General features: G+C 38.2%; 2 protein-coding genes across 12 annotated transcripts in view; one reads left to right on the forward strand and one right to left on the reverse strand.

The window, feature by feature from the left end:
- CTNNA2 (catenin alpha 2) overlaps nucleotides 1-24,400 on the reverse strand; it is a 424,920-nt gene that overhangs the window by 132,916 nt on the left and 267,604 nt on the right. The gene's annotated exons all lie outside the window — the stretch shown is intronic.
- On the forward strand, nucleotides 4,930-19,483 carry LRRTM1 (leucine rich repeat transmembrane neuronal 1). Of its 7 annotated transcripts, none has more exons than XR_004307205.1 (4): nucleotides 6,185-7,405; nucleotides 7,696-15,179; nucleotides 15,652-15,901; nucleotides 19,318-19,483. XR_004307205.1 is itself a non-coding variant. In XM_015862653.2 (2 exons), exons 1-2 carry the CDS (start codon nucleotides 5,799-5,801, stop codon nucleotides 9,313-9,315), a joined length of 1,644 nt encoding a protein of 547 aa, XP_015718139.1. In that variant the 5' UTR covers nucleotides 5,054-5,798; the 3' UTR covers nucleotides 9,316-13,348. The 7 variants fall into 7 exon arrangements, 1 of the variants encoding a protein (XP_015718139.1); XR_004307206.1 differs by having other exon boundaries at nucleotides 15,652-15,896; XR_004307207.1 differs by having other exon boundaries at nucleotides 15,652-15,749.

A 24,400-nucleotide genomic window follows, 5' to 3' on the forward strand; every position in this document is an offset into this window, starting at 1 on the left:
GACAATACTGGGGATATTTGATAGTAGCATCTCTACCCAAAATCTACATGGCTGGAAGGAGAAAGGAAATCACCAGGTACAACATCCCGTGGGAAGTAAACTCTCAGCCTGTATTTATAGACTGCATCAAAGAAGGACATAATTCAGGGTTCTCACATCAGTCATTTGTCACATATTTAGGATTGCTCTTTGTCATATTACTGCTATAATCATGAGAGATGGTTATTCTTCCACAGCCATGTGTGCAACATACAGTATCCAATTAAACACCTTTTCAAAAACAGAAATCTCTAAAAAATGGGGAAAGATCTACAATATATCTTGAGCCACAGGCATTTCACAGATACTGACCTTTGATTTTGATTTAGAAGCTCTAACTAATAAAGCTTGGCACTACACCAAATCCAAAGAAAAAAACAAGCACTCTCTTGTCAAATTATAATTAATTTGCACTACAAAAAAAGAGCAGAAGTAAGCCAAGTGTTCTTTAAAAATGGTCTCCAAGCACAGAAAAATATCCTATATCTTGAAAAACAGGCTGATCGTTTCCCGTCTTTTTGAGTTGATTGTGTTTTTCCACTTGTTTAAAATACAAACTGAGTATTAAGGAACAGCAAGTTCTTCATATAACATGAATGTTAAAGAATTAATATTACAGAAGTACAAGAAATTCACCATTTCACCTCTAAAAAAAAATATATATTATGTATAGGTAATGTATTACAGCTTTATTTTCTATGTACACTCTTTATATGATTTACAGACTCCTTGTATATCTTTTCAGATAAATTCAGGATCTTTAGGCATACTCATTCAGTTGAGTGTATCTTTCTATACATTTAGTGAGAGTGAAGGATTGACACAGAGCTCTGATTGCACAGTCATCAGTCTTAAGTATAGAGAGACAGACAAATTGAAATGAAACTGAACGAGAGGCAGAAAGGCTTCAATAACAATTTGCCATTGGTTCTTACCAAACTAAATTAGTCATTGAGAAGAGCTAGGTGTCTAAGATTACATATATACCACACACTTCACGCCTCTATCTTACAAATATACTTGATATTGCCTCATTATTTTTTAGTTGTTTATAAAACAGGTCAGGTTATCCTCTATTTTAAGAAGGCATGGCATCTTTTGTTATGCCGTTAAATATGTCCTTCTGAGACTCATGACCCATGATTATTACTCTTAGACATTACATCAGTTGCAAATAATACGTAATTAAGCCATAAATATTTCAGGTAGTCAACCAACCGTCTTCTTTAAGTTTGCAAAAATTACAGTGACTTCTACGTGAAATGTGAATTTTCAAGTTGTTTAATGCTTTGTGAATTCTGTGTGATGATTCAGATACCCTCCAATATCCCAATAAAATGTATCACAAAACCAACTGCAATTCAACAGATTTTAGCCTGAGTTTTCCCTTCAGATTATGGATCTCATCAGAGCAGAAGGAGGGAAACATAAAAATACTGCCTTCTTTAGCTGCCAAGATATACCAACAAGCACATTGAGAATAACTGAGAATAATACAGTCTGCCAAGGAGCTGATTGCCTGCTTGCTATAGGCACTCTGCTACAATCCAACATCTATTTCTATGATTCCAGATTTAGCTCATATTGTTCAGGTCTTCAGTAATTTCAAGAGTCAGAACTAAGAACTTCCATGCAGCAGGATCCAAAAGTAGTTTCCCAGTTTCCTCACAATGACTCCTTTGGAGTCTTTTAGAATAAAACCCTCTGTGATGGAAGAAAACTGCCTGGGGAGCAGTGGTGGTATTAGAACTAGGTGATCATTGAGGTCTCTTCCAACTCAAGCCATTCTCTGATTCTGTTATACAATTTTATGATTCTAAAAGTGTTTTTTTGATACCTAAATGCTAGTTTAGCAGCAGCTTCAGTACCAGTCTACATTTGTTGTAGTAAGGTACCTACAGAGGTCACCATAAGATTAGTTATTTTTTTTTATGACTGTACATTAAAATACATTTGGAAAGAAGCAAAAGAAATGGATAAAGAACAAAAATTTGTCTACTACTGAAAAGAACAGATTTTCTGCTCTGGGAAAATATTCCAAGAGCGGTTCATTCACGTGTAAAAAGACTTTCCAAGAGATTGCCAGGAACAGCTTTTAACTTGTTCGTCCTAGCTTTTAATAACTCATTTCAGAAATTCCTCTTGATACTATTTCCTTCATCTTGAAAGTTTGAAAAGTGTTTACTGCCACTAAAGCTATGTCCTTGTTAACAATGGTGATCTGTTTTACATCAGGATGCAATCCTCATATGACTTCAGTACAGAAGTGGCTTGTTGGCATAGCTATATCCATGTCCCCAACTGAAACTTGCAATCCTTCTGAGTGACACATGTCATTCCAGTGGACTGGAATGTAGCATCAGCCTAAGTCATGGGTACAAGATGGTTTAGAGACAAACTAATTTGGCTACTATGGACATTTCTCATAGTCCTAAACAACTCTGCTATTCTACCACTTTGTTTTCAGAGATGAAACATTATTCAGTCTGTCTTAGGGTTAATGAATCTAACAGTGATAAATTAACCAACCAAACAACCAAAACAAGGTGGTTTCTCCAGTCATCTTGGGTTAGCTGCATCCAAGTAAGAAAATAGAATTTAAGTTCAAACCAGTCTTGAAAAACAAATGAGAAAGCAGTTAGTGTCATAGTTTATTAAAAACAAACAAACAAAAAAATAAACCTTACAGATGAACTAAGAAAAGTGGAAGAGGACAAAGCAGATATATTCATGCATATGGATAAGCTGCGATATTATTTGTTTACTCTTTTTGTTTACATGTGAAGCAAGAGTTTCAACTAGAGGGTAACCTGACTGTAGAACAAATCTTTGGTTGATGAAGATGCTAAAATGATCTTCAAGAATATGATGATTAATGAAAAAGGACAGTACTTCTATTTTTATAACTACTCATTTTTCCATTATACCTAGACATTCACAACTAGTAACATTGCCCAGTGCTTTGACATCACAGAATATCTGCTATTCAGTATGGCTGATGATGATATCAGAGTGGCTGTACTGAGAGATAAAAAGTGTTTATTGCATTGTCAAAAACAATGAGATGATTTACATAAGAATATCTACTGCTTAAATGCAGTATCAAATCCAACTTGTCTGTTCAGCACTGCAAGAAATAAATGGTAGTTATGACTCTTACTTTGGCATCGGGAGTGTCCAGCACTATTTTGGTCAAGAACTCGCGTAATAGTGTTCATTTTTACAATTCCTAAAAGAGACAAGTTATATAGGTGATGGCCTTCTTATTGCCTGAAACCCTAAATTCTATATAGAAGGGAGAGCTGACCAAAGGGTAGGATATGAACATTAGAGAAATAACAGTTTTAATTTGCTTTACTTGGAGTCACAACTCTTCCTTCTCTTTTCTGTTTTTAAATGTTTCCTTTATATGAAATGTTATGGTTCATTGCACCTGAAAATTAAAGACTACTTTGTAAGATCAAGCTTTGAGTCTGTCCATTCATGAAAGGAAATTAAAATCACCACTAAAAGCTCCACTTTTTATTATACTGATAGAAACCACTCAGGGAAAAAAAAAAAAAAACCAAAAAAAAACAGAAGGAAGAGGAATACTCACCGTATACTCTATATTCACACACTCCACATATGTACATATGTACAATAAACAAGAAGATTTATGGGTGGTGGTGGTAGTTAATACATTAAAACTTATGCATATATATTTAGACATTAGGGTCAAGATTGTGATTTTACTCACCCTGTTCCCACTCTCTTAAACTTGGGATGACTCCAATAAATAGCTTACCAGTAAAAGTTTCTAAAACTTGAACTCAAGTCACTCTTCTGTAACCTACTTTACATTGATTTAATCAATCTCTCTTAAATACTTAGAAACTTAGTTTGTGCTTCTTAAGATTGGTTTATAATAGCACATTTAATAAAGCTAATTTAAATGCACTAATTTATAGAGATTTGCCAGAGGCTCTGAAACTTCAGAAAATGTGTAAACTTGACAGTTTGGCTGTGATAACAGCTCAAACAGTGGAAATTAAGCCCTTTGTGTTACAATCAAGTTCAAAATGGATTCCCTGTTCCATAACGAGAAGAAGTACATTTAAAAAAATAAAAAATACAAAATATAGAAGAAAACCAAATTTACAAAGTTATTTCAGGGCTAAGCAGAAGATTGACCCGCACTTTTCTGTTCAGATTCTCATGCCCCATTTCTTGCACTTGAATATCACTCTACCTCAGCATCACAGCTCCCAACACACAGGGAGGTCTCTAGTTTGAAAACTACCTGGATTGTTTTTTTACAAACACATTTTTGGACAAATAACAGCAAAGTCTCTCATGCAATATAGCTCTGACAGAGCTGTGAGATTCTGCTTAGGGCCATTAATTCTGGGTTCCTAATTCTAGTTGTCAGCCTTCCAGCTAATGCTAGATAGGTTTTCTACTGTCTGTTCTAATTTCTACCTCTGGTAACCAAATGATAATAGATTATATGCCAGCATGGCAATAGGCAGATTGGTTAGGACACAAAATGTATCCCAGGCAATTGCAAGAACCATTGCAGAAAAAAGAACACAGCTCTTCACAGTGATGTATCATGGAGTTTCATCTCTTAAAGTGGCATGCTTCATTTTATACGTAATGTTTGGATGGTAACTAAGTGATCATTATCGTCATCTGCTTTGCAGAAAATGTCAGCTTTCCTTGAATACAGGATGGAAATTTTTAGGGCTACTTGGGGAGATCTATCCCCAAACTGTTAAATGGGAGACGGCCTTAAGATCCACCTCAACAAGACTTACAGGGTTGCAGTATTTAAGGGATACAACCTTAATGCTGTGAACCTTTATTTGATGTTTAGAAACTTAAAAATAGTCTTTTTCACCCTCCCTACTAATTGCATCAAAATATTTGGAAATGCAAGCTAGAATGCATCATTCTTGCACAAAGGTGTTTTTAACCACTTCTGCTTCTGTGCTCTTTCTCCCAGTTGCTTTCCTTCCTCCTTCTGTGTACTGAGAAACAGAATTAAGGTGTACTGCAACCAGTGGACACTTGCATAAACAGCCTGCTTTGAACAAGACAGCACAATCATGGGAGAGGGAGAGCACATTCAGCTCTCTTGCCCTACTACAACATACAAGAGGTTCATACAATATTAAAGCATCACATTTTTCTTTGAGACCCCAGAAATGTGAGAAGCAGAAGGATGTGAATGAATATACCAGATTGGGAGTATTAAAGTGCATCGATTCCAGGGTTCTGAGACTGCAGAGCGAGTGGTTAACATTTGTCATTTATTAAAGAGTGGTTATAGCAAATATATTTGTAACAAATCTCTTTCAGTGATTTGTTATGAATGAGAGACTAAGTTCACTGAGACTTCTGTAAAACAACTTCTGCTGCATCAAATTACTGCATTCCTTGATCTATACCAACACACACACAGACAGCAGCCAGCCACGCTCACACACATGCACAGCTCCAGCATTCTGCACCTCTGCAACAAATACTCCGAAAAAAAGAAGACTTAAATGTGAACATGGCTGTGAAAAAGAAAGGAAATGTAACATTTTTGTCCTGCCTCCAGTACTTTGCAACCAATCTTGGCTTAAGGAGAAAATCAGCACAATCTTCTGCAATACTTGTATTTCCGAGCGAAACTTCTTCATAGAGGATTCATGCAGGATTGCAAGCTGTCAGCTCTGATCGCATTCATCAACACACAGCCTTTAGATTCTATTTCATAACGGGAAAAGGAGATGGCCAGCGTTTTCCTGACAGAAGTAAGTATTGTATGTTTTTCAGTCGGTAAAAATTAGAGAGAGAGCTCATTGCAGATGCATTTCCCATTGATAATGAGGGCTGCAAATTACCAGGCAAAAATTATTTCGGTGCATGGAACAAAAAGCAACACAATCTGCAGAACTTAGGAAGTGACTGGGTTTTCCACCCCTTCTTTGCATGCTGCCGACATGGTCAGAGTAACCTATATGCTGATCTGATTCTGAACACCCGGTATTCTTTATGCTGCAAGAATAATAGATAGTTTTGTGTGCCGTAGCATACACTGAAGAAAAATAAATAAATAAAGAAATAATAATAATAATAAAAGAATATATATATGTATATATAAGGAAAGAAAGAAAGAAAAGAAAGAAAAGAAAAAAAAAAAGACAAAAGCAAGCCTTTAGGAGAGGCATGTGCTGAACACACAGAGAATATGCAGGATGGAAAAAGACCAAATGTAATTAAAGCTTATAGGATAGCAGACGTTCCTATTTGCAGAGCTCTGGCTGCATTTCTATCAGAAAGAATGCACAGAATTTCAAATCATCCTCTATTTAGACAATGTCAGAATAAAAACACGTTCCACCCCCCCACACCCCTCCCTTTAAACCCAAAGTCTCCAAAAGGCAAATATCCTCAGATTTACAGAGAAAAAGCAATCCGACGATACTGGTTCATATTTTCCTTCTCAAACCAAGAAATCAAGTATCTCCCTGTCCCCAGCTAATGGCTTATACATTCAGACTTTAAACAAAAGCAAATAATAATTATAATGATAATAAAAGAATCCTAATTCTCAAGCTTCCTACTTAGCACTGCCTCGCTGTTGATGATTTGTGCGGCTGTGTGTGCGTGCGTGTTTGAGAAATGGAGAGATAGGCTTAAAGTATTTTCCATTTCATCAAAGAGCATATATTACTTTCCTGGTTCGCTCCAGCGTTTGGTTTTATGCCCACCCCTTTTCCATCTGCCCATGTCTGAGATGCACAGTGCAGGCGTACAATCATGAGCAGCTTACGACACTCAGTGAACACTAGGTGCCTCTGCATGCTCTACCAACATACTGCTCGGCTGAAGGGAAAGGATTCTTGCTGTCTCTCTGCTCTAAGCATCACCTAACAAGCAAAGCGAACAAAGAATGGGAAATAAAGCTACCCTTAGCCGGTCAGTGAATGCATGGTAATCTCTCTATGGAGTAAAGGTTGTGCCGGTCAATGGTCGTTGCAAATGATGGACATTAAACAGATTGCCAAATCCTGTGGAGTCGTTAGTAAAGAGTTTGGAGTTTTTTTCACGCCACAGTGTTAACTGCAGAGAAAAGGACAGAGGGAGAAGCAGAAGATCAAGCTCATGCACATAGTTCTGAAACTTGCAGGTCCTAGGAGTCAGCTAAAAGCTAGCTGGACAAGCCTTGAGCTCTTTGAGCAGAAGCGAAGTGAGACATTGTGAGCTTGCCAGCCTTGCACAGCTCTGAAAGGGACCGAATTTGTAGCACAGAGGGGTCTTTTTTAGCTCTGCATATAATTAGTCCAAACACAAAGGAAGCAACTGAATGGAGGTTGTCACTCTCTGGAAAAGGGTGGGTAAGACACTTTTTAATTAAATTCTTTCATGAAGAAAGATTTTTTTTTCTTTGCTGCAGCCTTTAACATGAAAAAAATCGGTATCATTTTACCTTTGAATGTCTGTGAACTTTAATGCTGCGCAGCTCCTGCATGCTGTAAAGTGAAATATTTGGCTCTGTGTTTGTTCCGTTTGCTGTTTTGCTTTGGTCTGGGCTTTTTTTTTTTTTTTTTTTTTTGGTTATTGTTGCTGTTGTTTATTTTCTTTCTTGTTGTTGTTTTTCCTCTTAAATAAAATATGATGTAGAATTTGAAAAGATTCAATGGACATTCTCGAGCATATTTGGAAATATTCTTGCTAATGGATTTCCTTCTTATCGGTCTCTGTTTAAACTGGCTGCTGAGGAAGCCCCCGGGGTTGATATTGTGTATGCTGGGTATCTTTTCTAAAATGCTTCCAGCCGTGAATAGTGGGTGTCCACAGCTATGTCGGTGTGAGGGCAGGCTTTTGTACTGTGAATCACTGAATCTCACAGAGATGCCTCGCAACCTGTCGGGCATGATGGGCTTGTCTCTGCGGTACAACAGCCTTTCAGAGCTGCATGACGGACAGTTCACAGGGTTAATGCAGCTCACGTGGCTCTATCTGGATCACAATCACATTTGCTCAGTGGAGGGGAATGCCTTTCAAAAATTGCGGCGAGTTAAGGAGCTCACCCTGAGTTCCAACAAAATCACCCAACTGCCCAACAACACGTTCCGACCCATGCCAAACTTGCGCAGTGTGGATTTATCGTACAACAACCTGCAGTCATTGGAGCCCGACCTGTTTCATGGGCTGAGAAAACTCACGACTTTGCACATGCGGTCAAACGCCATCAAGTTTGTGCCGGTGAGAATTTTTCAGGACTGTCGCAGCCTGAAGTTTCTAGACATAGGATACAATCAGTTAAAGAGCCTGGCTCGAAACTCTTTTGCGGGCTTGTTTAAGCTCACCGAGCTGCACCTCGAGCACAATGACTTGGTGAAGGTGAATTTAGCCCACTTCCCCAGGCTCATCTCCCTGCACTCGCTCTGCTTGCGACGGAATAAAGTCACCATTGTCGTCAACACTTTGGACTGGATATGGCAACTGGAAAAACTGGATCTCTCTGGCAACGAAATAGAGTACATCGAACCTCACGTCTTCGAAAGTGTGCCTCACCTCAAGTCCCTGCAGCTGGACTCCAACCGGCTGACCTACATCGACTCACGCATCCTGGACTCCTGGAAGTCTCTCACGAGCATCAGCCTGTCGGCCAACACCTGGGACTGTGGCCGCAACGTCTGCGCCCTGGCCTCATGGCTGAGCAGCTTCAAGGGCCGCTACGACAGCAACCTGCTCTGTGCTACCCCCGAGTACGCGCAGGGTGAGGACGTTTTGGATGCGGTCTATGCTTTCCACCTGTGTGAGGACACAGTCGACCCCACCAGTATCAACACCCTGTCCCCCGTGACCAACAACAGCGACCAAATGTTTGGCTATGGCTCAGCTGCCGCCACGGCCTACGTGCCAGAGGCCGACGAGGAGCCGACGACGTACGCCATCACCGTGACGCTGCCCGGCGAAGGCGCGGAGAACGCCGTGCAAATTCACAAGGTGGTGACAGGGACCATGGCACTGATTTTTAGCTTCCTCATTGTGGTTTTAGTGTTGTACGTCTCCTGGAAGTGCTTTCCAGCCAGCATAAGGCAACTAAGACAGTGCTTTGTAACACAACGCAGGAAGCAGAAGCAGAAACAGACCATGCATCAAATGGCTGCCATGTCAGCCCAGGAGTATTATGTTGATTACAAACCCAACCACATCGAGGGAGCCCTGGTGATCATTAACGAGTACGGATCTTGCTCTTGTCACCAGCAGCCAGCGAGGGAGTGCGAGGTGTGATTTGCCTTGGGGATTTACACAGTGTGCAACCAAATAGCGGCGCGCAGACAGGGAGCAGAGTGGGGGGTTTGCGGGGCTTTGCTGAGGATTTTGTGGGCATTCCTCTGCTGAAATCACAGGAGGAGCTGTTGGCAGAACTTGATATTTTAGCTTTATCATGTCTTAAAATCTTCAGGACAGCCAATCTTAAGATTTCCTATGCTAATACTCCCTTTGAAGATCTGTCAATATTCAGGAAACTGAGAGTGTAAAAAAGGTACTGATTATTGATCTTTTGTAAACTAAGGAAAATGTTTAAAATAAAAAAAAATAGCATTTACAGTTTTTACAGACTGGTGTATATTACCTGAGTTGTTCCCTGTATACAAAATGCAACAGTTTAACATTTTTTCTCTTCGTTCTGAGTGTTGAAATGAAAGCCTTGGAGCAAAGAAGCCACATAAAACAGGCTGATAAAAATTAACCCAATGGCTACCCATTGTAATTAGTGCACATTCAGTTCCATCATTTTATTGGCAATATTAAGCATGACACCAGAATTCAATTTGTGTTCCTGTGCTACCTGTAACTGGATGTTAGTGCAGCCAGTGCACTCCAGAGGGTCTGAAGTTCTGCCCATGCCCTAGGACTGGGTGTCAGAAGGGTTTTTAAGCACAGCTCACTTGTATTTTGCTGTAAGAGCCATAAAAACTGTATTGTAACCCCTAAAAGTATATTTTTATTTTTTTAAAATCAAAATAGATAATATTGCAAAGTCTTGTAAAGAACCAAACAATTGAAATGCTGCTGAAAAAGTGCTAGTCATCATCTTCTTTAAAACAAAAAATATGAGAAAACCCTAAGTGTAAGGCCTTTTGCTAGCATTTTCCACTCTTATGCTTGCTCTAAACTATGACCAGAGCAAAGAAACCTTTGCTTTATGCACTGTAGAGACACACTGAGAGGTGAGCAGGAGCAGTTCAGTGCTCAGTGGTGCAACCTGTGTATGTCTGGGGCTGTGAGTGGGACAGAGCTACCCAAGCATACATCTGGGTTCACTGGCATATGCTACCAAAGCTCACCTTGTGCCCCTCACTGGCCTCACCAACAAAACAGCCTGGAACCCACACAGAAGCTGAAAGCATAGGAACCCTCCCTACCAATGATTGATCCATGGGATTTATGGGTATGAACAGTGATTTGATAATGTAGAATCACACAACTGCTTTATTCTGACTGCCCTTAAATAAAGGCTTCCTTTCCTTGTATTTTGGATTTTTCATTCTAGTACATGAACAACCTACTGCTTGATCTTTCCAACAACTCTCCTCATACTAATGAAGGTGAAGCAGTTTTATAACAGCAGGCAGAGCATCTTGAATTTCTCTCCATATAGCATAACATGCTAATAAAATGCTGCAGATAGAGAACCAGGAACCTTTTTTTTTTTTTTTAATGCTTTGTACATATTTCCCTCTCCCTAAGATGCAAGAGAGGAAAACTCCAGAAATCAGACAGAATGCTACCTACTCTTTAAAGGATACAGCAGTCTTACAAGGAAGAGATTAGGCACAGCTCATGTAATTTTTTTTTACTGCACACCAGCTTTTTAGCTGCTAATTTTAACCATAAAGAATGAGGTTTATATTTTTCCTAACTGACTCTATTTTTAAGGGGTCAAAACTTATAGCTTCCTCTACTTTGTACAACCATCACTCTATTTAATATTAAATACGAGACAGCCTTCTAGTAAAATTAAAAAAAATATTTAAAGAGACTATAATGTCATCGATAAGATCAATGAGAATATGCACTGGGAGAGGATTCTTCAGGAGAATTTTAATAAAAATAGACATTTTAAATCAAAGCCACTGAAAAATTACCTCCAGGTTTGAAACAAGCTGTCAAACCGGCCCTTTATCTGCTTAAACAACTGTACGCTTCTGTTTCTTTGCCTCAAACACAGAGGGATCTGATCCATCCCCAAATTCTCAATATAGGAACTCTCAATAGAGGAACCTATGAGCAAAGGTACTGTAAGTCAGGGGAGAAATTACTTTATGCCATGCTGACTGAGACCAGAAATGTGTATTTTCCCCTTTAAAACCCTCTCTCTGAAATCAACACAGATCTAAGGTTAACTTTGGACTACATTATACATTCCTCAAATCAACATCCAGCACTGCAGTCAGAAAGACTGATTACAGATAAATGCCAGAAAGCTTCCAAAACCAACCAAGACTGTTAACATATTGTTTATATAAGGTTAAAAAAAAGAAAAAAGGAAAAAAAAGAAGGAAAAAACAACCAAAATCTTTCCATAGTGACCCCCTGTTACTCAAAGGGAATGTATTAGTGCTGTCATGTTTTTAGCCCTGTAAATCTGATGCAAATCTGATATTGACCAACAATTATCCTGTGCTTGTATTTCTATGTATTTTTTAGCATAGCTGTGGGTTGTATTTTAAACACAGACCTCTGGAATGATTCCTGTTGTTTATTGGTGTTAGCAACCTCAAGCAAAGTTTGCAAGATGTGAGCAATTCTGCCTTTGCAATTTATTCACCCCGTGCTTCATGCTCGAGTGACAGCTTGAGTAAACTGAACAGAACATTTGGCTTTCAAGGGGCAGTGATTCCAGAAGTGAGGGTGAATTTCAGGATTGCCTGTTGCCATTGCTCCTGGAGAGAGGTAATGACCACCAACGGCTTGCTACCCCAGCAGGATGATGGATGAACCCTCCATGGAGAGGACTGCCCTTTATTAAACTGACAAAAATGAGCTGTTTCACAATCTTCATGCAAAAATCTTTTATAAGGGTAATGTCTTCTAGAGACAGCCCCCTGATGATCTCCAGATATCTGGATACTCATCTACTTGTGGAAAGAAGGATGCCACCTGTTCCATGGTACAGAGCTGTTCCAATAGCTGCCCACATTTATTCTAAAAGTTTATGAGACAAAAACATGGACAATAAAAAGGACACAAAGATTTCATTTCATTTCAGCTCTTACAAACCCAGTTATTCATCCTGCAACTGGCTGCTTGCATTGGTATATATGAAAAGTCTTCCATTTGTAATGTATTTATGGCAACTGCAAGAATACATTTTCCCCTCACTATTCCTTTCAGACTTCATGTTTACCAGCTGTCCAGACATATGTCATTCCCTCTCTCTTGATCCCCTTACCCTGGCTCACTCTATGGCTACAAAAAGAAAAAAGAAAAAAAAGGAAGAAAAAGGGAGAAAAAAAGAAAGAGACTTTTGGGGTTAGATGTGACAGTTTCTTGTTCAGATTATTATGAAATATCAAAGGAACTAAAATATTTTAAATAGTCCCCTTTGAACGTTCCACTTAACAGACTAATCTGCCTTTTATAATTAGGTAATTAACATTATTTTCTTCTTTTTTTTTTTTTTTTAGTGTTCCTAACATCCAAGGCAGGGTGAAAGGCATGAGAAAGAGCCATCATTTTTGAGGATGGTTAACACTATCAGTGTTATAGATCTCTAATATGCAATCTCTTGCTGCTAACATCAATACACACTCACAGTGCACCCAGTGATGAAGGAACTGTTGCTGTGTATGCTTTGAATGTATATAAGGGATAATTTATTTTCCTTTCTGTCTTTTTTCCTTTTATTCTGTACTAAAAAAAAAGAAAAAAGAAAAAAGAAAAAAGAAAGTGATATGAAACCACAGAATCAATGCTAATGTATCACATTCTGCTTCTGGCCTGAATATATAAAAATACAAAGAAATTCTGTGTTAAGGGTGCAAATTCCCTCCTTTACCATGCTGTCTGAGTATTGAAAAGGCTTGGGCAGTGTGAAGATGCGGCTCTATGCTTGGGTATATAACTGCCTTGCACATGGGTGAAAAAAAATCATTACTGATACCTAAGGATATTTTTGTATGCTGTAGTAGATGCTCAGTGATTCTATGAAAAAGATGCTGAGGGGTACTTGAAGTGCACCTAGTTGGTTGTTTTCTTTGGCTCCAGTAAAGAGCTTCTCATTTGCTTTTGAGATGGATTAAATTTGTTTCTTGAACATGTCTGGTTCTGTATTAATAGCAAAAGGATGCTCTGAACATCCCTTCCCTCCAGCTTCTCCAGTGGTATTCAGAATGGCAAATAAGTATTTAATTAGGAAGCTTATTAGTAGTACTATGATAATAATAATAATAATAATAATAATAATAGTAATAATGGTGACAGAAAATGAGAGAAAGGACAGGAGAAATGAAAAGGAAATGAAGCAGTGGTTTGGCTTCTTCTGCCTTTTCATTCAAAAGATGGTAAATCTAAAGGACCAGCACAGATGAAAACCAAGACTGAAGGTGGGTGAAGAAAGCAGTTTTAAAATCTGTGCAAGCAGGGATGAAACAGCTCCTGGAGAGGAAGGCACCACAGCAACCAGCTACACTGAACGAGAAAGAGAAAAGGAAGGGGCAAGGGCACAGATGAAAGGGAAGATGAAACCTGGTGAGAAGACGAGGGGACCACCACACACTCCAGGTAAATGAGATTTTTCAGTGCCTTCACCTCCCACATGGCAAGGGCAAACAGCAGTGGTTTGAACAAGTCACCCAGCCCCTCTCTCTCTTTCTGTCTTTTCAAACATACACATGTTTTGACATGGGTTAGTGGGCATAGTGGTGATGGACTGATGGTTGGACTTGATCTTATAGGTCTTTTCCAACCTTAATGATTCTATGATTCTATGTTTGTTCACTTTTCCACTGCCTATTTCACTACTTTTGCTACCTGGACTTCCTATCTACCCTCAGCACAGCTTACCATTCACTTTCTAGGAAATCAGGCTTTTATAACCAGCTTATCTCATTTTCTTCCATCCTTTAAGAAACACTCATTTAAAGAGAAGGGGATGGTGAGCAGATTCTGCTGCTAAATATATCCATGCTCACTCTCCCTCATATTCAGCCTCTGTATTCATAGCTATTATGACAAAACATATCTGAGGTATTTTTGCTGGATCCAATTTATCTCCATGCATGGAGGTTATACTTTTCTTTGACCCGCTCAACCCATTCTAATATTATCAAATTGAGCATTTATACAGGTTCCTTTCCAAACACAAAGTTCATTAGGAATTTAGGAAATGCTGGTGATTTAGAGATTAACCTTTTACAGAATTACTGACATAAACCAGAGCTATTATGGTATTAGAATGTATGTAAAAGCCAACAGAAAAGTATATTTAGAGCCACATAAAAGACTTTCCATCCACCAGTTTACTTCTTTTTTACAGCAGAGAAATCTGATGAAAGGAAAGGAGTGAGCACAATCCACCTCTAAAGTTATCTAGAGGGAAGCAAAGCTACAAAAATATTACAGAAACCAAGCAACAATCTTCTGCTGGCATGACAGAGCCTGTAATCGGGTGGGTGGCTGTGAAGAGCCAAGCTGAATGCTGCAGAGCACTGTAATTTTATTGCAGTGTGGCTGCTTTAAAGCAAACCCATTTGCAGTGAAATCTGTACTTCCGTGAGAACATGGCAATTGTTTTTGTTACAAAGATAACGTCACTTGTTGGCATTCAGGAGCAATTATTCAGCCTTTAAGCCAATTACTGCTCCAACTCGCCTTTGCTGGTGTGACAGTTGGGTGAGAGAGGGAAATGTAGCAGGCTGCAGTGGCTAAAGAACAGCATCGTGTGCGCCTGTGCTTGGCAAACAGCACATACTATGCTGCTAAGGCACTTTTAATTTTAAACCATTTTGCTGCTCTCGTGTTCTTCACATCCTCACACAGTAACTACAGCCAGAGATGTCCTTCAGCATGGGTGCTATGGGAACCCGACTGATCCCGTGCCGTGACTGAGCTAACAGAGCCTAAACCCAAGATTTCAAAGATAATAGGTGAGTATAAAAATCGACTTCATCACAGAATTACCATTTTGAGCACAGCAGATTTATCTGATTGGCACGCCTGGAAACTAAGCTCACCCTCTGCAAAATTTCTGGCCTTTTTTTCTTTTTTTTTTTTTTCCAGACATACTCTTGTCCTAATTGCAAACCAAAGCACAGTGCTGAAGACTTAAAATTGTATTTTCAGTAAAATCTGAGATTTAACATAAAGAAAGAAATAAACGTGTGGACAGATCAGACTGACTAAAAGGGCTTATCCAATGAAGGTGATGCAGCTTATAAATAATAAATCTCAGTAAAGCAGCACACCTCTGTACCCTAGTGGTTACAAAGAGGTATGAGCAAGCATCCTAACAACTGAGGGACTCGGCACGAAAACAGACTGCTAAATATCCTTTAAAGTATATTAAATCCTTCTAATTTTTTATCCTATCTTACCCATTCTCCCATTTTCCATTCCCAGAATGTCACGGGCAGAGTGAATCAAAGGTTGCTGGGAGGGGAGCACTGAAAATCCCAAACTAAACTGCAAGAACTGCCCACAGCTGTAGAATTCCAGAGGTTTGGATTCCTTCATCAGCTGCCAGCCTCGTGAAACACATCTGCAATCAAACCTGTTTGCAAGCTGAGAGCAAAGCATGCTCCTGGGAGTAAACCCAAACCTGTCTCTAACCAAATACCTCTGCTGACAGTCTGGCTTGCCAAGAGGTCTGGTAAATACTAAGTAATAATAATGAGATAAACAACCTTGGGATTTTTTGCCTCCTTTTTTTTCAAACTTTGCTCCATCCTAAAATTCATATTGACAAAGAATTGACTTCTCCAATCCAGATTATTTCCCAAAGCAATTTTCAAACAGCAAACAGAAATTTGTGGCTGCTGCTTACAGGTTTGCAATCTTCATACTAAAGAGGCAAACACATGTCAAATGTTTACCTTAATTCCATGTAAATATCACTTCATATTGGACATTCTGTATTTCTCTGCATATGCAACTGCCTTCATCTTCAAACCCACTGCTGCTGTGAGTTGAATTCCCCAAACAACTGCTTGTGATGAATTTAAACACCTAATTGCTGTAAACTAATAAAGTGAATGTGAGCCCTATGGCCCTAACCACAAAGAAATGATGGAGACAATAAATGAGTGGAAGAAATGCATTACAAATTCACTCTGGGGAGGGAAAAAGGGGGACCTGCTAAACCAAAAGACACTGCACGTTGTGAAGCTTAGGGCTGCAGAAGGTGAAGGGCATTGAGCATCAGCTGCAGAAAGGTGAATTACACAAGATGTAGGAAAACTGCTAAAAGAAAAGGGGACAGGTGCCCACAGCAGGTGAACCAGGAAGAGAATGAGGTTGTAACCAACACAGGAGACATCAGGGGATAGTAAATACCTGTGGCAATATTTAATGACATACTGAGAACAAAAAAGCATGGATTTGCAGTGGGGAAGACAGCAATCCATTAAGTCCAATTAAACCAGAAAAGTAGGCCCATGTGGGCTAAATGAGGTTTAATATGGGCAAGAGGGGAAATTTAGGTTAGATGTTAGGAAGAAATTACTTACTGAGAGACTGGTGAGACAAACGCACAGGCTGCCCAGAGAGTCACAGAATCACCAAGTTTGGAAAAGACCTTCAGTATCATTCAGTCCAACTGTCCACCTGTTATTAATATTTCCCAACTAAACAATATCCCTTAGTACAATATCCAAACATTTCTTGAACAAGAAGCTGTAGATATCCTATGCCTGAAGGTGCCCAAGGCCAGATTGGATGGGGCCCTGGGCAGCCTGATCTGGTGGGTGACACCAGCCCACACCAATGATTGTGGCTGCACAGGCTTTAAGTTCCCTTTAAATCTAAGCCATTCTATGATTCTATGGCTATGCACAACACCAGACCTTTGATTTTTGCTTTATGTTAAACATGCCAAATCAATAGTTGTATTTCTTCGATGGGAAGCATGTGCAGGCTCAACTAAATTCTATTCTATTGGTTTTATGTGTATAGTTCCCTGATAACAGCAACTGTTAGGCATTATGCACTTATTCTAGCTAACAGAAGAAATATTTTCCTCACAAATGTCCCCTTAAGTTCTTTTTTGGAAGTCACATTTCATGTCTTTCATAAAAAAGGGAGATGAAAAGTTCCCTATTTTTTTTCCCTAGTTATGTTTTCCTGTTATGAAGCACAACCTAGCCCCAATCTGTCATTTTTCATTAGCAAAGGAGTCAAGTTATGGCTGTTAATGACAACTCTTAATGAGAATTTGATGAATAAATTCTGGAAAATCAAACTTGAAACAAACACTAAAATCTACATCAAAGCCATTGTTTTCAAGTAAGTGAGATGTTAAATTGGCAAATCATTAGGACAAAATGGTATTTATCAAGATTTAAAAAAAGAAACAAACAACAAAACAACAAAAAAAGGAAGTGCAAAATTAAAGTGGAGGAGATGCTAAAAGTACTTATTTCTTCTAAGTACAGCTGTTGCACCAAATACTTACCCTAACTAGAACCTGAATAGAGATTATCCTAATGAAGTAATAAATCTTAAACAGTAGCTTTTAACTTAGTTTAAAGATCTGTTAATGTCTGTAATATCATACAAAAGGGATAAATTGACTGGGCTTTTGTGGAGTAAGGGCAAGATCATTTTAACAAACTCATTTAAAAGATATTCAGGCTCCCATAAGCAAGACAAGCTCCATAATCCTAGAAAACTAACTAGGCACCAAAAACTACAGTGACTTTTTCACTCAATACAGCAAAACAGGGAGTGCAGCATGCTTACGAGGCCAGGGCTGCTGAATCATCCTGGCAACAATCAGGAAATATTTGACAATGCTTTTCAAATGACGGATTACTTATGCTACAAAAAGTAATGAAAATCAGGAGGGTGTGCAGACGGACTTCCAAAACCTGACGATTGCATAAGATTTGATGGATGAAATTCTCAATTGTCAAATACAACGCAAAAGACGCAATAGAAGGAAAGCTGTTCATGCATGCAGTGAAAACGTAAGTTATATGCAATAATTGAACAACTATTATTCAGGATATTGCATTGAAACTCTGCTCAGTGTGTGGAGATTAAAAAACAGAGAGAGAAAAAAAAGAAAGGTTAAATAATATCTAAAATGTATGCACAACTGAACAGCATTTCAGAAATTAAATAGATTGATATTACTCTGCCTTCTGTTAGAAAATCGTCCCTAGCTCTGTTAAGAATAAGCTATGAAAGACTTTAAGCGGGTGATAAAGATAAGCTGCTGACAAGCAAAAGGCTGAAAGAATTGAGAAAGTTTTAGTAAAAGGAGCAAAGAACCCGGACCTTCGGCTTCAGCACAACAGCAAATCGCGTACCCATTCCCCCTCTAGTGGCCAGTCCACACAGGGTTACTGCAAAGTGAATGGCAATACACTGGCAATCGATTTTAAAGCAAACACACGCCTCCTCTTTTTCCGTTCACAACGTTATGTGACTTCAAATTATATCACTGTTACTGTGCTACTCCTCATTAAGCTGCCTGCTGTATTCCTTCTTTGTTGCTTGTCATCAGTCAGAGCCGAAGCTGGTTTACAGCAGAGGTATGATTTTGTGACATGCTCACGCTGACCTCCAATAGAAGGATATGGAGTGTGACAGGGGCTAAAGCGTACACTCTAGAAACAGAAATATTCATAAGATAAAGAAAAATAAACTTTGGTACTCCTTGTACAAGACACCACAGGTGTAAAAAAAAATAGGCATTAAAAAAGGAATGGTTGTACAGAAATGGGAACAGGGAACTAATTGAGTCTACCTACCTCTAAAATCTTTTGGATTAAAAAAGGTGCTCATTTAGGAGCAATGGCTGATGGGGCACACTGTGGGGTGGACATGGCCTTTTGTAGTTTCCAGCCATGGCCGCATGCATGTGGATAAGCTGAGGCTGGAGTGGACCCACCCATCCCCATGTTTGCAGTACGCACAGGTTGTCCTTGCTAAGACACTGCTTCCTCTATCTTCTATAGGACATCATTTAAAATCATTTAAAAAGAGAGAGATTTTTACCCAATCTTCTGCATAATGCAGACCATTATGAATAATAACAGACCATGTTCTGTTTCCATCTTATAGCATTCCTACCCAAGCACTTCTGTGGACCAAAGGAGAAACTAAGCTGGATGATCAAAGAGGGGCTGCTGAGGAACGAAAAGGAGCTGTGCTCCGATTCTTGTTGAGATAATGTCAAACTTCTCATTGGGACTATTTGTGTTTCTTTTTTAATTTCCTCTCTTTCACACACACACACACACACACACACACACAAAAACAAACAAACAAACAAACAAACAAAAAACACAGAAGAAACCTGGTGGCTTGAAGCAGAAATGAACACTATTTGGTTGCATTCTCAGCGAGCCTGCTATATCCTTGAGCTAATAATGTCCATATAAACATTGGAAAGGCAAGGAATAGCATGAGATTATGTTTTTCTCTTCTAAAATCTTTCCACCATTTAAGTGAACCACTGCTTCAAATGTCATCCTTAGGAGTGCTTTTTATTTCCAATATTTGGTAATTAGTGTACGGGACAGACTAACAAATTAAGTAACCCTTTCTACAAATGATTTGTGAAGAAATTACCCAAGAACATGTTTCTGATTAAAGCTCTTAACACACCAATCACACTTGTAAACATCTGAATAAATAAATTAATGATATATGGTATTACGCTGTTTATTTTTATGGGTTGTTCTGAAATCCCCAACTAAACGTCATAGGCTGTGCCTTTCCGTACCTTACAGAGGCTTTTGGTGAGGACCAAATTCTACTTTAGACTGAGCTCATAGCTGGCATTTTCATGTTAATTTAATATGTTGTTACTAATTTGTTCAACTGAAACTAAAGAATAACACAATAAACAAGGCACAGTTTGACTTCTCACATCTTAAACTAAATATATATATATGTATAAACCCATTTCCAATGTGTCTCATTAATTTTACATAATTAAAAATATTTAGAAAACAGATTATTCAAATTATTTGTACATAGTAATGTGAGCAATTTGTTCTTCCAGCATAAAATGAATTTGTTACTATCCACAGCCAGAGCAAATTTGATAGCATATCCTTTAGTGATGCAGCTTCCAACAACAGTTGTATTTTAATATTCACTGTCAAGACAGTTTCAAGGGTAAGGATATAAGGAATTTTTCAGACAGTCATAAATAGACCAACAAAATGCAGTTGAATAACGTTAGGAGGCATAGGGTAGGAGGAAAAGCCCACAGAGAAATCTAAAGAGAATTGATTCTCTACTGAATGTGGGAAGAATGCATCCACACTGACCCACCAAGGACGTCTACTTTTACACCAACACTTACAGAGAGGCATGTTACACAAAGTTAAGCAATTGCATAATTAATTGCAAGTGAGTGGCTTGGAGCAGTTGGTTGAGCACATCATATTGGGCAGGTACTTTTTACCTATTATTTAAGTGTAACAACATGCCTAGTCATAAATATATTTTCCTAGATTTCTTGTCACAACAGACAAAAGACAATCCTTGACCTTTGACTGATACATCTCTAGAGATTTAAGAAATAGGGGTTCTTCAGAATGACATCCCGATGTATGCTGTGACTTACTTTGAATGACATTACCAGGGTAAATTAAATGCCAGGTTCCAGACTAACATGTCTCTTATTAATTAACAACACGAGCAATTCCTTTTGAATTACAGATAACACATTTTACAAACTACCAGAAGCATTTTTATTACTAAACTTATCTCAAAGGCTCTCTCCCAATGTCTGCCACAATAAAATAAAATAAAATAAATCATAATTGCAATGGTGGATCATTTTTCCCTTCATGAAAATTAAATATCAAAAGCCATAATTAAACTGAATGATAACTGAATGATTTTAACCATCCAAAGAATTCAAACGATGGATGTTCTCCCCAGATGCTGAAATGTTTTGCCACAAGGAAACAGTCCTTAACAAAGTAAGCTATTCTAAGCAGGCATTTGTAAACCAGCTCCTCTGTGACAAGGTCATCTCTTGATAATTTCCATTACAAACTTTTGCCTTTGTCTGTGTGTTAGACACAGAGTGACAGCCCAATCTTCAGTCAGGCCACATGTTCTGAACAGTGAAACTGAGATGCTGTTTGATATTCTCACTGACTTTAGAATAAATAAATAAATAAATAAAGGAACAAGTTTTATATGAACTACATGCTTCAAGTGCTCCTATCAAACACTATCCTGTTTACATCATTAAATCAGCTTTGCCTCAGCTGCAGCTCTAAAAGATAGAAGGCAGAACATGTTTTCTCTGCAACCTCTGCAAGACGTTTGATTCTACTTAAAAAAACAGTTTCCAATCAGCAATAAAAATTGGGGAAAATTTCCTTTGTTTTTAAATGCTCTATCTTTTTTTCCTCCTACTTCAGAAGTTTTATCTAAACTAGAGCTAACTGTGTATTAGCCTGCCTTTCCCTTGATGAGTTAAAAGGAGAATGGTTCTTTACATTTCTAAAGTAATTTGTTAAGTCTTTTATGCCTGTATTCTGTTTCCAGAGGATTAAAGAAGAAATTTCACTGCCAAAAGAGTAAGAAAATAAACTTGAAGATGTAGCAATCTTGTAAAACCTAGAATTCTGAAAACATAAAATAAAATAAAACAAAAAATCACACTATCATCAAGAAAAAGAATAACGTCCCCAACTGTCCCAAGTCTCTTCCTACAAAGATTAAAAGGACAGTGATACAACTCCTACATGACTGCTTTCAACCACCTATAACAACAGACAGGCTTCAGTTCCACTCATTTGATTATGGGCTTAGGATTATTTCACGCCTGTCTCTTGATTCCAATATTTGTTGATGTTAGGCATTTCTTTTCAAGGTGAACATAAGCTTTTTTTACTTAGAGCTGTGAGAAAATGAACGGGTCCATCACTACAAAGTAAAGCATGAATTGAGATTAAAACTGTAGAAATCACATTTTTTTTGAAACACTTGCCAAGTACATAAGGATGCCCAAACTGACTTTGTGCCAGGTGGCTTTGGTTAACAGATGGAATGGTGTATTTTTTCACTCTTCACAAACCAAGCTCCATTCCAAATACTGTGAGCCAGAAGTATCTAAATTGATGATTGACAGTTACATATGCCTAATAATTAATTAAACCCTAACTACAAATGGCATTAGGTCCTTGGAGCACATAAGAGAAAAGAAAATGCATGATTGGTGCCTTTACAGTAACATCTTGAAATCAGGGCAGCTAAAAATAATGGTATGAAAAGATGCAGTACAAACAATAGAGTTTCTGTGGCAAGTGTTTTAGAAATGCCTACAGCTGGAACACTGAAAATTGTTCCTATAAGACTGTTTTTCCAAAGCTCACCAACTAAAATCAACCAGTAGTTGTGACCAGATCTAGCAAAGGTATGATTGTGTCAAGTGGTAATGAATGCAAGAGTAAATCCAGCATAGTCTCAAAGCTTCTAAGTAGAATAACTGTGCTGAGGAAGCATTTCAGATTAATGAATGGGACAAGTCATCAGTCGTTTTCACACTCAAAACTAAAAGGCACAAGAAATCTACAGTGTAGCTGACCTCCTCCCATTAAATATTTCCCTAAATATCTGCAAACACCACTGAGTTTCCAGCCCATGCAATGACCCACATCAAAATTTCTTGAATAACAATGAATCCATTTCCCCTCCTGCCATGAAAAAATAGCAATTAATTAAAAAAGAACAACGACAACACCAATAAAAAAACCAGCACAAAATGAGAAAAGCTTTTTGTCATACTATATTAATAACCCTATTTCTTGTATCACAAAGCTGTGCCAGAAACACTGATTTAATAAGCACTGCAAAGCAATTACCATGCAAATAGTAGTAGCCAGTAATTTATTATTATTATTATTTTATTTTTTTTTTTTAGTAAAGCCCTTGTTTTGGCGAGCAGACCACAGTAGCAGATCCCAATAAGGTTGGATAATTGCAAGATATTTCAAGTGTCTAAATAATTGTGATACCAAACATATGAAGCAGCAGTTTTTGCACTGGTCTGTTGGTCTCCTCGCAACTTCAATCATGGACAGCTGAGGGAGCCAACAGAGGAAGAAGTCAGACAACAAAAAGAGAACTGAAGCAAAGAGAGGAAAAGTATTTAGGAAAGTGTTCTTTTGTCAGTGACTCCAGCTAAGATTACATTGCAGAATATTTCAGATTTTAAGCCTCCTATTAGGAAATAACACTCCCACGCTAACTCCTTCCTTTGCCCCAGTCTTCGTAAGAGACATTTTATTTGAAGTAACCAAGTCAATTATTTTAAGCAACATACAACCATCTATCTATAGCACAGAACTGAAAACTTGCATAGATTATGCTAAAGTACATGTTCAGCTTTAAAGGTTGCTTGACAGTTTTCTTGTCCTGGACTGGAGCTCTCGCCTAAGTCACTTCATTTCCTACTTCTTCATTTCACTCACAGAAAATCTCACACCAGAGTGTTGTGACACCCACTACGAACATTTATTCTACAGTGAACGGTCAAAGTATGACTGTTAGCATTCCTTCAGCACAATACAATAGGGTGATATGATTGGTGATGGATGTTTGGACTGCATGATCTGGGAGGTGTTTTCCAACTTTGACGACTTTATGATTTTTGTAAACAAAATGGTCAGAGAAGAGATTTGGCTGTGTGCTATCTCTAAAACTAAACATAAGTTGAGATTCAACTTGCAAATATATAACAAGACTCAGTATTTTTTTTTTCTAATTCCAGTGTTGTAAGATGGTGATTAACTGGCCAAAACATGGCATAAGAAAACTTTGCTTCATTTCCCTTACCACTTAAAAATTTAGATGATCTTAAACTATGAAATATTTTGAGGAGGAGCAAAGGAAGATGACTTTCTAGTTAAACTGATGCATATACAACTATTGACACTGTTGTGCTCAAGATCAAGTACAAATTGAATCTGTGATTTCATGTACAGAAATAGGTAAGCTATGGAATGCAATTTCTATCTATAAATCATTTTGCTATAACCTTCTACTTCAATACTCTTGAATAGGAAAACGTAACTGAAGTTATTTTAGTTAAAGGCTGTACAAAATAAATCCTTGTGGCAACACTCATCTGTCAGGGGATTTGATGTTCTCCAACGTACTTGCTGGTATTAAG

The sequence above is a fragment of the Coturnix japonica genome, chromosome 4 (genome assembly GCF_001577835.2).
Source record: "Coturnix japonica isolate 7356 chromosome 4, Coturnix japonica 2.1, whole genome shotgun sequence".
In the NCBI taxonomy this organism is placed as follows: domain Eukaryota; kingdom Metazoa; phylum Chordata; class Aves; order Galliformes; family Phasianidae; genus Coturnix; species Coturnix japonica.